The 17971-nt window shown below is 46.7% G+C and overlaps 1 protein-coding gene across 1 annotated transcript in view; it reads right to left on the bottom strand.

Annotated features, from left to right (window-relative positions):
• The window catches only part of ASB1 (ankyrin repeat and SOCS box containing 1), a 16702-nt gene extending 15462 nt beyond the window's left edge, over nt 1-1240 (bottom strand). Inside the window, exon 1 of the mRNA XM_026852420.1 lies at nt 1164-1240. Within this exon, the coding sequence (XP_026708221.1) occupies nt 1164-1240 (77 nt within the window). The remainder of the gene's footprint in view (nt 1-1163) is intronic.
• Nucleotides 1241-17971: the final 16731 nt, after the last annotated feature.

Genomic DNA, 17971 nt, shown 5'->3' with positions numbered 1-17971 from the left:
AGGCTGAGGCGGCCCGGCCCGGGGCCCTGAGCCCGGCACCGCTCGGTCGCTGGACGAGGGGCCCGGGGAGGTGGTTCTTCCAGCAACCGGCAGAAAACGGGGCTGATAATTTACGATGGCGTCTCCAGTCCCTGGAGCAGTCTCTGCAGCGGGGATGCCAAGTGTTTTGCAAGCTGGTGGAGCAGACGGGTTTGCTTTTCACAGAGTCACTGAATCGTCTAGGTTCGAAAAGCCCTTGAAGCTCCTCCAGTCCAACCATGACCCTCACACTGACCGTTCCCAACTCCACCAGATCCCTCAGCGCTGGGTCAACCCGACTCTTCAACCCCTCCAGGGATGGGGACTCCCCCCTGCCCTGGGCAGCCCATTCCAACGCCCAACAACCCCTTCTGGGAAGAAATGCTTCCTAATAGCCAGTCTGACCCTGCCCTGGTGCAGCTTGAGGCCATTCCCTCTTGTCCTGGCTCTTGTTCCTTGGTTCAAGAGACTCATCCCCCCCTCTCTGCACCCTCCTTTCAGGGAGCTGTAGAGGGCGATGAGGTCTCCCCTCAGCCTCCTCTTCTCCAGACTAAACCCCCCCAGTTCCCTCAGCCGCTCCCATCAGACCTGTGCTCCAGACCCTGCACCAGCTCCGTTGCCCTTCTCTGGACACGCTCGAGTCATTCAATGGCCTTTTTGTAGTGAGGGGCCCAAAACTGAACCCAGTCATCGAGGTGCGGCCTCACCAGTGCCGAGTACAGGGGTAAGAGGCTTTCTTAGACTAGACAAGGTTTCTCACAGCTAAAAGCTGCAGAGAATCTTTTATGTGAGAGTATTCTGTTTTTCCCTGCAAGCACAGCTCCTGGGGTCTTCTGCCAGGTTGCCACGAGCCTGATGGAGAAAACAGCCCATGTGTGAAGGTGGAGAGAGCCACAGTGGCTGGGGAGCGAGCAGGAAGGTGAGGTGGTTGTGAAAATGGTTACCGAGAAACAGGCCCACAGGGCCTGAGCAGAAAGCTGCTGCTTTGCTCAAACTCCACCATGCAGCCTCAACTACAGCACGCAAACCGGCACCCTCAAAAAGGAGTAGTGGACTTGTTAGGTGCCCGCACAGGCACAACGCTTTGGGACTGCAAAAGGAGGAGAAGCTGTATGGAAAGATGCACGCACACACAAAAGGTTTACCAGGAAAGCGACTTGCAGCAAACCCGACCTCCTCCCGGGGCAATCCTCACAGGCAAGCTGCTGTAGCAGCTCAGCATGTTGACGCCCTGGCGCAGAGCCGCTTTCCAAGCGTTTGAAACACACCCTCGGCTTCTGAGTGCACGTTTTTGAGTCCCCAGTGCCAGAGGGGAATGGTGGTAATCCATCTAGCTTTCCTGCAGCTCCACTCCGGCTGCTCCATGGCAGGATATCAGTCCACAGACGCCAGACTTTGGCTGCAAACACATTTTCCTGTAAATGTTATTATTTGGGCTCGAGCGATCCAGAGGAGAGATCTGCAAATCAAACCCGTTTGCCTTGCCTGGTGGAAGATCAAAAGGGGAAAGGAATCAATGGGATTTTCAGAAATCATCAGTGCTGGCTAGCACAGCCACCATCCCCTGCCTGCAGTCCTTATGCCATTAGATGAGGCAGACCTGGGGCCAAGAAATGTCCCATGGAATGAATTGGCTGACAATCTGGAAACCTGACTCAATGTCTATTTGGCCCTTCTTGAGTCAAAGGGACCAGATCTGGAAACCAGACAACGGGGCTAGGTGTAGCTCCAGGCCTCAGCTTGGTTGGCCTGTGCTCCCCATGTTTCTGAAGTGCTTTCTAGGACTGAGATGGACTTGGGCAGAACTTTCTGAGGTGGGCTTGCCAGGACTGGCCACTCTTTGGGAGATGCCTTTGCTGAGTTTGCAAGCGTCCTGACAGAATAGATCCACCACCCTGCATTGGGCTCCTCCACATTCTTTCCTTGGTTTCTAACCCCAGTCTACAACTGCATCCAGCTACATGGGCTCTCTGTGACCCCCTCTGTGTCTGCTCACAGGCAGGGAAGCAGCCATATACATCTTGGTTCCCTGTTGCTGCGCCTGATGATAGCACAGGACAGATCAGAGCAGCTTTCTAGCTGTTGCATCATCTGCAGCTCTTACAGATTTAATGGGACTAGATTTAATGAGCTCCTCCAGCTGCAAAGCGTTCTCTCAGACTGCTGGCCAGCAGTGAGGTCTCATCCAGAGGAAAAAGGCATGTTAGTCCATGGGCTTTCATACACATGGCCCCTGACCAAAAGCCTTAATGCCTGTGTGCACAAGGGGATAATTACTGCAAGGGACAGAAACTTGTACTGTCATGCCTTCCCAGCAAGAACGCAATGGCAGTTTTCAAAGCTCTCAGGAACAGGCCACTCCTGCTCGGGCACAATTTTTCTTTGAAATAGATTTGTTTACGCTGTGTCATTCACAGCTGGCTCTTCTCTCTTCTCCCCTGGGTAAAGTGTAGACAAGCAAGAAAGGGGAGCAGAGAATGCAGCAATATTTACTTGCGATATGGTAGTTGTCTCCGTGGACAAAGAAAGGAACAAAGTGGCTGGTAAACAGGTCTGCTGAAGCTAGAACACCAATGTCTGGATCATTTGTGATTTGACATTCAGTTCTTGCAGAAAATGCCTCCATTTAACCACTGTCTTCTCTCTCATCCACATATTTATATGTATTTATGTACTTACAGACACAGTACAGTGAAAGGCAAAAAGTTTTTACATACCATAAACTTCTATACTGTACCATATACTTTCTAGCAGAAGTTTATCTCCTGAGGCAGGCTTTTTGTCTTGTTTTGTTTTGTTTTCCTTAAATGCACTTGAAAACCAACCCATCCCTTGTTGACCTAACGAGTTCTTGTACAAGGGTGGTGGAAAAGGAGTGACTGTGATTGCTGTCTCAGCCTTGGAGATGGCCAGCACTGGGAATCTGTAGGTGTCTAAGAGAAATCCTGTGAAGAAACACAAGGTAATGTAAGTCTGCATCACTCTGAGTGCAATGGAAAAATGTAAATTTGCAAATCTGCGTTTGGCCAAGTCTGGAGAAATAATTTTTAAGTCCAGCCAGCACCAGTAAGTACCTGACTGCTCCTACCAGCCATATCATGGCTCCTACCAGCCATATCTCACAGGCTGTGGGCAAGCCCTGGCTGCAATTCCAATTTGCCCCACCAGGAGGTTGGACTAGATGACCTCCTGAGGTTCCTTTCAGCCTGAATTTATCCATAATCCTAATAATAATCAGCCAATGCTTCCTGTAACTGAAACAGTGATGAAATCCATAGACTGCTTCTAAAGACTGCAAAAGGGAGTCGCTGCTTGTCTGAGGTACAGCAGGCAGATCCTCCACTGGCACAAGAAAGCCAGTGGAATCAGGATCAGTTGGCTCACTCTCTTAGAGCATATTAATCGTAGAAACCTGCCCTGTTGAGGCCCACTACCAGAAGGGACAAACAGCCAGGGCAGGTGAACTCACTTGGCCCCTCTTCCCTCCATGGCCAGCAGCTCATTACCTGTGGATGGCCTTTCAGACTGCTGAGCTCATCCCACCCCACCCTACTTGAAAACTGATCCACCCAACAACTGAGGCCTGTGACTCTCTCAAGGAGAGCGTCCAGTATCTAAAAATAGCCAGTAATCCAACACAGCCAACACACACTGACTTGCTCATTAGGCAAGACCTCTTCTTCAGCTCCTAATTCTGAAGCAGTGAAAAAGAAAAAGAAAAAAAAGAAAAAAGAATAAAAAAAAGGCAAGGAAAACTCCTTCTGATGCTCTGGAAGAGGCTTCCACCATGGGCAGCTAGCTCAACCACCCTCAACCACCTAACATTTCCCATTGCCTCTCCCGAGCAGACCCATCCTCCCACTTGCCATCCTCTACCAACCATGCTCCTTATTCTCCAAGTGGAACAGCGAGTTCACCCATCCTGGCCCTGTCCCGCTTCTGAAAACAGAGTGCTGGATCCCTATCAAGCACCACTCAGATCAGAAAGGACTCAGCCCATCTCTTGGGGCACAGCTAGAGAGTCCCTGCCCCACAGGACCTGGGTACGTGCCCTCCAACCCAACTCCCCGTGTCCCATGCCACCAGCCCCCCCAGCCCCACGGTGGTCTCCCTTCTGCAGGGTGGCAGCCCCTGTACACAGCATGCACTTGTAGATCTAATAACACGGGCTGTGGATGTCCGAAGATCCGTGACCTAACCCTTCTTTCTGCACTTTGTCATTGGGATTATCGCAAACGAGAGTTTCCAGTTTCAGGGCTGTGAAAGCCCTGCTCTGTGGACCTAGAAGGTCTGTCTCATCTGAACATGGTGGAGGAGAAGAGAGGGGGCAGGGATGAACTCCTATTAACACACTGCTTTTAAGCCCTGGAATTAAGCCAGTGGTTGCATTTAGTGCCAAACTGCACGGTGCAAGACTGAGAAGAGATGTACACCTCCTTCTCCTTCATTTCTGGATTACCAAGGACATCTTGAGAGTCTTCTAGGCTGGGAACTCTGTTCTGTGTCTGAAAAGGACAATTATTTATACCTGGTGTAAAAATGAGTGGTTAGCCCCACCACCACCACCACCACCTCCAACACCCTTTCCAGAGGCACCACCTTTTAAATCCCCCAGGGTTGCTCCCAGACCTGCCAAGCAGCAGAAGAAAGCTGCATTATGAAATACTTAGCAATTGTAACTGCTTTGGTGCCAGAGTAACAGTTGAGCTATTCTTTAAAAAAGAAAAAGAAAGAAATAATGAAAGAAAGCAACAAAGAAAGAAAAAAAATGCCGTAACCATAACTGTAATTCACACTTAGCTCAGTCTATAAAACTTCTCCCTTCCTGGATCTAAGCCAATAGCTTGAATTTTTAGTGAACTCTAAAGTTAAGTTGCCCTGGTGATAAATGCATCTGTGGGGAAAGAGGTGGTGGTGGAGGAAGTCCCCCGTTCCCCCATTTTTAGCGCAGCTCAACATTTTTCTGCAGAATTTGTATAGTTTCTAAAGTGGACATGAAGATGTACATTAACAAAGGGCCACAACAGAAAATAGGAATGAGAGATGGGAGGAGAACTTAATTCCAGCATCCAGGACCATCATTAATCAGGATTTGGGCTCTAATCACAAAGACAACAACAGATAGGTTGCTTGGAGTCCAGTAAGTTAATTACGCTGCAAATGTGCCTTGACATGCCTAAATATGACTGTCTTCAGGGAAAAGAGGCAGGACGGATGCATCAGCTAGCTGTGTTTTGACCTGCCATCAGGTGTCCAGGACTTTGTTCCTTTGATCCTGACCATGAGAAGGTAGAGGACACGGGTTAGAAATTACACTATAACAGTACCAAAAGGCAGAGACTAGAAAATCTCATCCATCTCTCATCTTCATCAAGGCACAAAATGAGACAGAGATGAACAGTAACTCTGTACAGGTACAATCAGTCCTGCAAGTGAGGAAAGAGGGTTAAAATCAAGTAAAGAAACACCAGGATAAATACAGTCAAAATCAATAGCCTGGATTTGGGTGCTGGCAGATCATGAACATCTCACCTGCATGGGAGATGCCAGCCCCAACACGGTCCCAAAGGGAAGTTTACACTGGCTTCACTATACAACACCACCATTAAGGAGAAATGGCCAAAAAAGAGATTGTATTTCATACCGGTTGTGCCCAGAGAGGTGTGGGTCACACCACATCTCTGATCCCTGAGTGCTTGCTGTTTAGTATTTTTAGCCTTGACTGGGGGAGGCCTGTTTATAAGGAAACAGGACAATCATTGTCCTACATGCCCCTTTCATTTCTCCCAAGAAACTTATGGGACCACCCGAGAGAGAGCTGGATTTCGTGCTTTCTCGTCATTCTTTTCCTAGCATTTACTTCTATCAAGGGCATGAAAGGCACCAGCTCCGGAAACCCTTTTTCTGTAGCCCAGTACTGTCCTGCAGGAACTCCTCAGAAGAACCTGGCTCAAAGCACAAAGGACCCAAGGAGAGGCTTGCATCAATCCAATCTCTCAGACACACCCAGCTCATGAGAGAGGGTACAGCCCATACCTTGGCCGCACATCCCCAGCTCATGGAGCAAGCGTGCTTGAGGCTATTTACCCTCCCGGACAGACGCATTACTGTGGTCAGGCCATTATCATCAACAGCTTGAGGCAGCATCAGAGACATCCCCAGGATGAGTCAGGGGAGGAAAATACCAATGGAATTTTTATCACCATTTTCCGGGAGAAATGGCCATCTGGAGTCTTCCTCTGATGGCAGATGTGGGAATATCAAAGAAGAAACAGGCGCCTCCTTTACCTCAATCAACAAACAAAACACCTCCTTGCAGGCAGGTTAGGAAATAACATAAAATCGGTTGAGGACAAGTTTCCATTGACGGCAAAGAGCTGCCCAGAAATGAGTCACGCAGGAACATTTCAGTCAGACCTCCCCCACTCTCACCAGGGGATTTGCGGACAAAAGGGATTTATTTCTATTTTTTGCTATTTTTTTCTCTTCAGAAAATATTCAGATTTTGATGGGAAAATAAAACTGGAAAGGTTTTTTCCCCTTCATTTTTGCGCTTTGAACAACTTCTTTCACCACTTGTATGGAATTGTCAGAAGAAGGACCTCAAGGAAAAGCAAAAGCAGGGAAAAATAAAGAAGCCTTAAAATCTGGGGAGGAGAAAAGTTCATTTCCAACATACACAACGCATATGCAAAACACTTCTCTGCAGCCTTCCCTGTCCCTCCCTCTTCCTCTGAGTCTGACCATTATCCGCTTCATCCTGTTGCCCTGAGCAAAGACATCTTCAGCCCCTGTGCAAAAGGATGTGCACACTTTTCCCAGGGCTAGACCCCACCTCTTGCAGAGAAGAGGTAGACAGGGTCCACCGAGTGACGAGATGGGGCAAGTTTCCCCATCAGGCAGGTGGTCTCTCTTGCATTTACTGTCAGTGTTGAAAAATGCCAAAGACAGTGCTGAAGAGCAAACCAAATGGCTTAAGCCCCCAGAGGGTTTTCCATTTACCATGTAAAGTAAGCAAAGGGAATGTTAGAAGCAGTATCCTGGCTGTTAAATAATCAGAGGAAAATAAATCAGTTACAGAAGGTATACCTGCGTGGGATGGGGACGGGGAACTGCTATCATCAGTGAGAACTATCCACAGCATGGAATTAAAGCAGTAAGTGGAGGTGATGTGGGACCAGCTCTATCAAGTGCCTGATGCCCGGCCTCTGGTGGTTTTGCCTCGCCTGTTGGACCCACAGCTCTGATTCCTTTCACCAAGCAGATGCATCCTATGTAAACCTGACAGTGGGAATCCTTCTCTGTTTCATACATTTCCTTCAACAAGCTAAATCAAGCCCTTGTACTCTTAGGAACAATTTTTAAACCAGGTACTTCAAATAGGCTCAGAGAAGATGCTGGCCCTAGTGGGACCAAAATTAATCCCCAAATAGAGGGCAAAAAAGAGACTGTGACACAAATTGCTGGACAATATAGGAGTGTTTGTCCTTCACTTTTCTAGAACCATTGCTGAGGACACTGAAAACGTAAGCTCCTAGGCAAAAATGTAAATGCAAGGCAGCTCCAGTGCCTTCAGATAAGCTACAGCAAGGCTGTAGACTCTGTCTCTAGCAAAGGAAAGGTCTGGTACAGACCTGGTGCTTTCCATATCACAGGAGGAGCACTATTGCAGAGGGGACAAGTCTCATCTGAAAACCTTTCCCATTTCTGAAATGTTAAACAACAACAGACAGGATCAGAATATTTGTTCAAATTTATAATTAGTCAAGTGGTTTCCTGCTCCCTTTTTCTGGATGAGAATCTCCTGTACACCAAGGTGTACCCATCAGAGAGCTAACACCAGCTTACCCAACAGCTGATAGCGATCTGTCGATGGATGGACAGCCTTTCCAGCCTGCAGCATACCGTCTCCATCCTCAACTGAAGGGAGAAACCACTGCCATTTGGTTGGGTTTTGCAGATCAAGAAGGAGGAGAACCTAATCTGAAAGGAATCACTTCTATTTTTTTATAACTTCCAAACATTTCCATCAGGAGCAAAGTGGGAAGCAAATCTAAATCAAAGCAGCAAGACCAGCTCATCTCAAAACAAGGCAGTGTTTTAAGAAGCCGAGGGCAACACTAGTAGGAAGAAAGCAGACTACCACTGACAGGAGCCGGGTTCCCACTCTCTCCTTTTGCTTCATGACCTTTGGCAGGTCTCTGATGCTCCCTGAGCCACCATCCCCTGCTCCACTGCGAAGATGGAGATTTTCTAGTGCCCATGTCATGGAAAGCAGAGCCAGAGATGCTGTAAAAAGCACTCAGCTTTCATTCAAAAATAAATTGTGGGCATCATCACTGGTTAGAAAACTTTGAAATGGTGAATGGGAAGGCAAAAATTAAAGAACTAAATATGTGGGTTGTTTCTAATCTGATGCTTTGCAAAATCAATTTCAGATCAGGAACTAAGGGTCAGGAGAGATCTGACTCCTGATTTCACAATGCTTATTGCTGGCAATGCTGGCATGCCACTTCCTCTGCTTTGTGGCTTTGATTGAAGGTGCCTCAGGCAAAGAACAAGGTTTATTCTGTGAATGTTCAGTGCCAGGCCCAAAGGGAGCAGGAATCACCCTGAACTACTGACATTTGAAATCCCCTGGCTTTTCTGCGTCAGTCCATCCACACTGCTGCAAAGATGCAAAATGTCCCAAATCAGCGTCTGTCTCTTGACACACAGAGAAGTCAAACAGTGGATATTTCATAGAAATCATAAAATGGTTTGGGTTGGAAGGGACCTTTAAAGATCATCTAGTCCAACACATGAAGACATTTCAGGCAGTCCAGATCCAGACCCAAGGGTGCAGCTCCTGGTGACTTGGAATAGGACTGCTATCTCAAATGAGGTCTGCCATGAAATTCAGCCTCACCAGCATTGAGCAACAAACTCATAAACCTGCATTAGGGACAAAAGGCTCACTGAGTCCCCCATAGCTGCGTCTACACTTCCACCTTTCTTCAGAGGCTGTGCTTTTGGAGATGCCTAACTTCACTGCTGCACCCAGCTAAGGATCTCCGTGGTATTGGAAATCTAGGGAGAAGCCACATTGTGAAGGTGGTGAGTTCTGTCAAAAGCTAGAAAATGCCGTTAACTACAAAACAAGCACAGGACTATGCAAAAATAGGAGACTGTTTCATAATGTGCTCACATAAACAGATGAATTAAGCCTTCTCTCCAGACAGTTCTAGCTATATCTGTCTTGCAAATGCTTGACTTTCCCACCTTAACACTGTGCTCTTAGCATGCTTTTTCTTCCCCGTGTGTTGTATATAGAAAATACAACCGCCCTCCCTCACCCCGGCTCTGCAGTAAGAGAATCCCAGTGTTGAGTGAGTGCAGGCACTTACCGGCTGACACAGCATCCCCGCTGCAATCACAAGGGTCTCTTTATAGAGCAGCTCTCTGGGCACACAGGACCTGGACCAGCCTAACCAAATCAGCGGAGAAAAATAAACATCCTTGTCTTGGAAGTGCCTAGCACAATTTCATTAAGCCAGACTATGACTGCAAAGGAGCCGGATGTATATTTATTGAATTGAGCCCTAGGAGAATAAAAGGGGAAAAGAAGCCCCTGGCTGTTGCAGTGAGGGGGGATTTAAGGAAACTAAACAAAGCAAGAACTACCCCTCTACTCAAATCCCAATGCTAAAAAAAGAAACTACAAAGTCATTTTCAGATGTGATTTCCACGGAGGGTAATGTGAACATGCTGTGGGTTTAAAACAATTACATGAAGAAAGGTGTCTTTTGGAAAGAGGGGCACAAGAATTATGAGCCTGTTTCCAACCAGCGGCATTCCTGCCTGTTTTACGGCACGTTCTGGACGCCGGCCTACCTCCGAGGTGGAGTGTGAACATAAAACATTTCCCCAATTGTTTTCCCCGCTCAGATGCGGCGATGCTGAACAGCTGCGAAGCGACGCGCGGGCAGTGTTCCCTGGCCTGGCTTTCACTTGCGGTGGCAGGGTGCAGGGGTTTAAAGCTAATTAAGAAATAAAAATTGACTCTCGACTCCACACATTTAACCACCTCCCCTTGCTCCCAATCCTTCCCAAGGAAGGGGTTTCTGTTTCAAGCTATTTCAGATCAACCCCTGTTCATTTTTCTCTGCTTCTTTTGTCTCTGTTTTTGGTTTTTTTTTTTTTAACCTTATTGGAAGTGGCTCAAGAGAGGCTATTTAAAATGTTTCAGTAACCAAAAACCAGCTTCCAGTAAAGAAATAACATTGACTGTACTGATAATCCCTCTTACAATATCTCTCTCCTCCCTTGAGTGCTAACAGTGATGCAACATTTCTTTTAACAAATAACCCTAAGTTCTTACTTCTCCCCTCAAAATGAGGTCCTGGACTGGAGATGCATCAGAAATGTCACCCTGTTCTGCTTGAGAGAGATACAGAAAATATGGCCAGTCATGCCTGAAGGACATGGAAATGTTTTATTAGTGATCAGAACAGCAATATAGCAATAACAATAATAGCAATAAAAAATATGTTGCAGTTATACTGGTATAAAGGTGTAATTTTGGTTTTTGGCTTTTGGCTTGTATCCCTACTAAGAAAGAATAAAAGGTGAAATGAACTGATCAAAGAAAAAAAATTAAAGGTACCCAAAGAGGTATAATAAATTATAACGCGAGAGATGGCCTGCACAAGGAGCACGCAGAGAAGTGGGGCAGGCAGGGAGGTTTCTCTGCAGCTGCACTGATTCCTTCCTGCAAGACCCTGGCAAACACTTTTCCTGGGCCCTCCAAATCGCTCCCTGAAATGACAGAGCGATGGTCCTCTGCCCAGCTGCACCCAGCCTCCCAGGGCTGCAGGAGCTGACAGGCAACAGTGCAAGATGCCACAACACAAACAGCATCTCTACACGTCAGGCTATCTCAGCCTGCTTTTAATACCAGCAGCATCCCTTCCTCAGGTCAGGAGTATCACATTACACAACCCTTCTGGTGTGAGAAGTGGGAAGAAAAGACAGAATAGCCTCTCAAGAATATTTTAGCTGGGCTATAAAACTGATGAAGCAGGCTGCCTTCCATTCCTGATACTTCAAAAAACTTCTACAGAAGCAGGAAAACACAGGAGGAAAAAGCTACCCCTCATTTGGCATCAGGCTGCAACACCTCCACACCCTTGAAGACCCTTTTTCCAAGCAAAAAAGGGGTGTTGTAGCCTAGGCACTTTGCAAAACCGGGTGAGTAGATTTGCCACACATTGCTGGACTAGGCCATTGAAGGGAGGCCAGAGATAATTATTATCCTTAATTATCTGAGCAGATTTGGGAGCACCAGTGCACCCTGCTCAATGCAAAGATGGATTAATACAAACCTGTTAAGGTTTTGTTCCCTAAAGCATGAAAGTTAAATTCTAATACAATGCAGTTGCCTCTTTTTTTTTTTTTTTTTTTTTTTTTTTTGTTAAACAAAAGCTAAAACCAAAGAAAATGGCAAGAAAAGCAGAAAAATACAATCATCAGCACCTGGTTATTACCAGTACCAAGCCATGGGGCATGGAATCTGATACCCAGTGCCTTTATCGGGTCAGGGTTTGACAAGTAAAAGTAGTAGATTATGGTAGATTTTCAAAGCCCTTTTAATAGCACAGACAACTGAAAAGCTGAGTACCCCAGTCTCAGCCTTATTAAAGGCTATTTTCATAACCATAAACTAACAGAACAATGTCTCATTTTGTAATTAATACATATTGTTATTAATGGATTTAAACAAAGCTGGCTTTCATTCCTTTATTTTGTGGTGCATTTGGTGAAGCACTTAAAGGGGGCCATTCCAGTGTACACATATAACTGTTTTAATTACATCCTGTGAATTTATTTTTCCAGGGAGAAATATTTCTCAGGGAAAATGTCTATAAAAGTAACTTTAGAAGCAATGTAATTTTGTGTGTGTTTCCTATAGGAAATCTGTTTAGTTTAAGTCCCAGGTTCTAACACTCTCTTTTATGCAGCAGTGTGACCTGAAGAATGCTGCTGACAGCCATGTTAAATCCTTGTATCTCTTCTGAAATGAAATTGCTGATGGATTTGTGAGTCAGATCTTGATGGGACCTTGCCTCCTCCCACTTGACTGAATTTTGCTTGCAGGATGACTCCTTTACAGACACGCCCCCCAAAAGGAGGCACCTTACCTTAACGGGCACTCCAGGAGTTGATTTACGTGCCCATGTTGGTGTTGCATTTGTGAGTTATTTTTACCATCATTTATTTAACCAAGGACAGCCCCACAGGAGCCTGACTGTAGTTTCCCAGATATAAGAGGAAAAACTTCATGGATTTCACAGCCATCAAAGTGAGAGTTCCCAGGAAATGTATCCTCCAGGAGGGGCTTTGGTCAGGCTTGAGCGTTTATTTCTTGCCCCTAGGAAGCGACAAAGACAGCTGGAAACTCCCACCTGTGGCCACTTTGTCATGCTTAAACTCCTCATTTCTGGGGCTTGCACCTATCATTTCACCTTCTAACTTCATCCAGCCTTTGGGGAATTACCAATTAGTAACGTTTCATTCCTCTGCCAAGAAAGAGTCCATGTTCTTCTGTATGACTGAACACAGACCACAGGGACAGGCATGCTCTGTGTCCTTGGTCCTGCCTGTTTCTTCTCTGAAGACCACAGGCACAAGACCCATTTGGCACAAGTCTGTCTCTGCCCAGAGACTTCACTTGGGTTCTGTTTGTGGTTCTGGTCATGGCCAGATCTTTAGCAGCTTTGACTTCTAACACAAGGTGATGGAAAAGCTGTTAGCTCCCTACTGCTAGAGCTTGCAAATCAGCTACTTCTTCCCTGATAACTTACTCTGTAGCACTTAGTTCACCCTGCTCAGATTTTGCCCTATGCCTCATCATTGTCGAAAAGCAGACATACCCCAGGCATGCAGTGAAAAGACTGCGATGTACCAGCACTGTGATGTCCTGCTTGGAAAGCCTTTCTCTGCCCTACATCCGCTGGGCACTGGTGTGAGGAGTTACACTAGGTCACCTTGGAGAGGAGAGCAGCTTTCCTCACCCGAGGAAAAGGGCCCAGCTTCTAAGAAAGCCAAAGGAAGGCAAAAGCAGCTTTTCCTCTAGGTAGTGAGCAGGAATTGGACACTTCAGAATGGCCCCTTGCTATTGAGGAATTTCTAGCATAGAACAAGCGTGACCCGCTCTGACCTTCAGATGCAGTTTTTAAAAAGAAAAGAAAGAAAAACTGAAAAAAAAGAAAATGTTGTTTTCTTTTAGGAGGCTTGAAACAAGGGCTGCTGCTGGGCACCCAGCTCCCAGTGCTGTAGCAAAAGAGATGCATTAGGAGGTGGGACAGTGACAGCCGGTGTGCAAATAGGTTCAGGTTAAACAAGGGAAGAGTCAACTGTCCTTCCCAGACTCTGGGCTCCAGGGAGTGGCCATCTGTACAGCTGGAAGGAGTCTGGGTTTGTGCATGGTCCTTGAAGAAAAGCCCACATGGATGGAAGTTTCTGATGGTAACAGTTGTCCTAATAAAATATCGTTCTTCAGCTTAAGAGAAGACAAGCATTTTCAAGAGTACTTACATTCCACTGCATCTTTGGTCCTAATTGCCTTCTGCTGATTGGGCACTACCTTCAAATCAGCCTTAACTTACATGCTGCACTGCCAGATCCTTTGTCAGAAATGTCCTTTCCTTTTCCTCTCCACCATCAAACCAGAAGTAAATGTATCGTGGCTTCTTGCAAGTCATTGTGATCAGCTTTCTGTGAACTTATTCAGATCTTGCTGCTGTGAGGTTTCACCACCTTGAAAATTATGATACATCCTTTCAGAACACAGAGGAAAGGGTTTGAGTTGTTTAAGACATAGGGAAAAAAAATACAGAGAAATTAGCTTTCCCATATGTAGTGGATAGTGGATCAGCTTTGCCAGGTATAAAAACCTATCCTGGTTATTTGCTCATTGTGGTGACAGGATAATTTCACTGTTCACTTGAGATAGTGTGTTAGTGGTACCACAAATCAGTCTGTAAGGACCATTCTTTAACTCTGGGGAAGTGGGACTTCCAATGCCACAATATGCGGTGTGGCATTTCACACTGCCATACACACTTGTGAAATACGCAGAAAGTGCTCTAGGCCAACAACACAGGAGGAAAAAGACAGTTATACCTGATCATATAAGAAAGCTAGTCTCCAACAGATGGAGAAACAGTCATTATTAGCCCCTACTAATTCTTCTCTATCATCCCTGTTGATCTCTGTTGGCACCGTGGAGCTAGGGGACTGGTGTAAACAACACACAGAGATGGTGCTGTGAGTTGCTAGCCACTTAAATCAAAGTGATGGAAGGGAGATGACCTGTCCCAGACTGACAGACATCTGCTGCAGAACTGGAGAGGAAGCCAATGTAGTGAATGTTATTGTGTTCCAATGCCAGTACTCTTATTGCTTTGATCTGCAAGTCTTTGGCAGGACTTGATGTCTGAAATTTATCTGGATTTTGGACTGAGCTGGATTGAGCTGTGCAATCCAGCAGCCCAGCAGAGTGGCATCATATAAAAAAGTCTCATCCACTCCTACTTACCTCTAAGAAAACCTGGATGGTGGACTTGAAGTCATCCCAAAAGGCTGCACCTTCAGGTGCTGAAGTTATGGTTATGATCAGAAAGTACCAACTCACCCAATTAACTTCTAAAATTCCAAGAGAATGGAAGATACTGTGTTGAGCAGATGAAATGTGGAACAGCAAGGCTAGCAGTTCCTAAACACTTTCCAGTTGGGTTGGTTTGAAGGAAAAAACCACACTTGGAGCCAAGGCATGAATAAAAGGCCTAGAGGTCTCCAGAGGGATATGAGGTCCAAGGCTGAAATGGGGCGTCCCATGCCCCTGCAGCAGCTTTCACTCTGACCTTAGAGGGATACTTCAGGCTCACGCTTTCTGGAAAACTCTTTTTGCAAGGCTCGGACACAGAAAGAGAAAGCCCAAGTGGTTGGACAGATACTTTCCTAACTGATGTTGTGCTGGTTCTGTCTGGGCTTGGAATAAGAGATGCTACTCTGAGTCAAAACTAGATAACAGAACAAGGCCCTTCTTGGAGAGGCTGATGAAGAAACCTCAAAACAAAGCTGCAAGGGGTCAAAGCACAGTGGTGGGGTCCTGCATGTCTGCAAAGGACATGTGAAGAAAGGATAAGAGATTAGGGCAAAAATAAATCAATTTTATCTCCTGCATGCATAGGAAAACAATCTGTTTCTTCAGGAAAAAGGCAACCTTACACGTCTTTCTTGCTGGTCAAGTCAGGGATCCAGCTTTTGCTCTGATGAGTGGCATGCTCATTTACTAATTTTTTCATGGCTTAACCTGTGGGGGTCCAAAATAAACCCTATATCTCAAACCCTCTTTCCATTGCTACTCGACAAAGCAAACTACAGCCCAGACACTTGGTTACCCTACCTACACCCAGGACCTGGAGGAAGCCCTTGGAGGATGCTGCAGAGCCCACCATCTCTTGGTCACTGGAATTCCCAGGAAGAGGCCAGCACACTTTTCTTTACCAAAGCAGAGAGCACAGAGCCTGTACCCATGCTCTCATGAGATAAGAGTTACAGAGGAACACTTTTAATCAACTTCCTCAGAAGATGGTTAAAAGATTTATTGTCTAATATGAGAAGAAATAATGGAAATGCTTAGGACAAAGTGCTGCAGGCTGCAACTCTTCACCTTGCTTGAGGTCTTCTTTAATGGCTTCCATGCACCAAAGTGTCCAGGCAAATGGCAAATTCTCTGTGGTTGGAACACACCTCGTGGCTCTCCTGCCAAGGCAAGGATACCTACCTGCTCTGTGGCAGAAGAGAAGATGTTAAGGCTTTTATCTCCCATCATCCAAGCTAGCTTCTCCAGCTTCTTGCTTGCCTCTCCCTCGTTTTCTCCCTAGGCACTAACCACACTGTGACAGCTCTGGGAGTTAGGTCATTTCCTTCCCCCCTTCTCTCCACAGGGTTTTAATTACCATTGCCATTGTACTCCTTAATTTGACTATACTCCTGGCTTCCAGTTTAAGCACTCCCCTATTTTTTTCTCTCTTGTTATGAGCCCTTTAAGACACAGCTGTAAAACTCTGCAGACCATATATCATAACACTTCATAATCACACATTTTGGTAACACAACAGAAATCAGTTCACTCCTGGTGACCCAGAGAGCCTAAAAGCAGTACGCCAGTGCATGTTAATAACAAAGCTGGGAGTGAGGCGTCGAGCTGGAGCACCACTGCCCCCTGTCCTCAGCGGTCCTCTGGGAGGACCTTGGTGGGACAAGGCTGAACCTGAGGGAGTCAGGGGACTAGGAGCACCGTCTCGTTCCCTGGCAGGTCCTGACTGAGCTACATCAGGTCTGCATGAAGGTGGATGCTTCCCAGTGTGTGTTGTCTTGGCAGGACTCTGCGGCTAACAGTTGGGATGACCTGGCTCATCCTGGCTTGTATCAGAAATGGCTCATCCTAGCTTGTATCCTGGCTTGTATCAGCAACAGTGTGGCCAGCAGGGACAGGGAAGGGATCTCACCCCTGTACTCGGCACTGGTGAGGCCGCCTCTCGATGACTGGGTTCTGTTTTTGGCCCCTCACTCCAAAAAGGCCATTGAATGACTCGAGTGTGTCCAGAGAAGGGCAACGGAGCTGGTGCAGGGTCTGGAGCACAGGTCTGATGGGAGCGGCTGGGGGAACTGGGGGGGTTTAGTCTGGAGAAGAGAAGGCTGAGAGGAGACCTCATCGCCCTCTACAGCTCCCTGAAAGGAGGGTGCAGAGAGGGGGGGATGAGTCTCTTGAACCAAGGAACCAGCACCAGGACAAGAGGGAATGGCCTCGAGCTGCACCAGAGCAGGGTCAGACTGGCTCTTAGGAAGCATTTCTTCCCAGAAGGGGTTGTTGGGCGTTGGAATGGGCTGCCCAGGGCAGGGGGGAGTCCCCATCCCTGGAGGGGTTGAAGAGTCAGGTTGACTCAGCGCTGAGGGATCTGGTGGAGTTGGGAATGGTCGGTGTGAGGTTCATGTTTGGACTAGAGGAGCTTCAAGGGCTTTTCCAACTGAGATGATTCTGGGATTCTATGATTGTGAGCTGGGCTTCCCAAGGCATGTTGCAGGGTGCGTCCTGCATTTCTGTGAAGAAAGGATAAAATTAGATTATTTTTATCTCATGAGTACATAGGAAAACAATCTGGACACATGAAGACAATAGACAGCCTGCCAGTGTTGAAAATTGAGTCAAACATCCTTTAGAGCATATACACACATGTGTAGGTGCATTCATCCACCAATAATGAACTTTCACTGACAGAACATTCTGCTAATTAAACAAGCAAATATATTCTCTTACTTGTTTTAACTTAATCCATGCAGAAGACGCGTTTCTGAGGCCCCAAGCTCCAGCAGAAGCACAGTCCATCACAAAGAGGACAATGACAGCCACACATCATGCTCTTTGGAAGCTGTCCAGGCAGCTCAAAAGCACTGCTACCCCTTCTCCGTGTCGACCAAGATCAGCACGGGACAGGGTCCCTCTCCTGTCATGTGTTTATACAGCACCTTGCGCAGCAAAGCCTTGATGTAGTTAGCCCCTTTAGCTGTAATGACACCAATAATGGTTGTAAAGCCTTCCCTCCTCATCTCTCACAGCTGCAGACCTCCAACTCACTGTGACTTTATTCTACCCAGGACCCTATTTCCACCTCCAGTGGTATGTCCACTGGTTTTCACGGCAAAGGGCAGTGCAGTTCTGGCTCTCATGTAGCACCAGCCCTTCCTCCACCATGCAACGTGCTGCAGCACAGTCCTTATATGTTTTTCCTCCTGGCTGCACATTTATGGCCCTGATCCAACACTTAGAGAAGTTTGCAGAGCTCTTGCCATTGACTTGAGCAGGTTTTGGATCAGGTGCTGCAAGTAAAATTTGTCCCAGCCAGAT

The sequence above is a fragment of the Athene cunicularia genome (assembly GCF_003259725.1).
Source record: "Athene cunicularia isolate RWA chromosome 7 unlocalized genomic scaffold, athCun1 chr7_part1, whole genome shotgun sequence".
In the NCBI taxonomy this organism is placed as follows: domain Eukaryota; kingdom Metazoa; phylum Chordata; class Aves; order Strigiformes; family Strigidae; genus Athene; species Athene cunicularia.
This window is presented reverse-complemented; position numbering and strand designations above follow the sequence as displayed.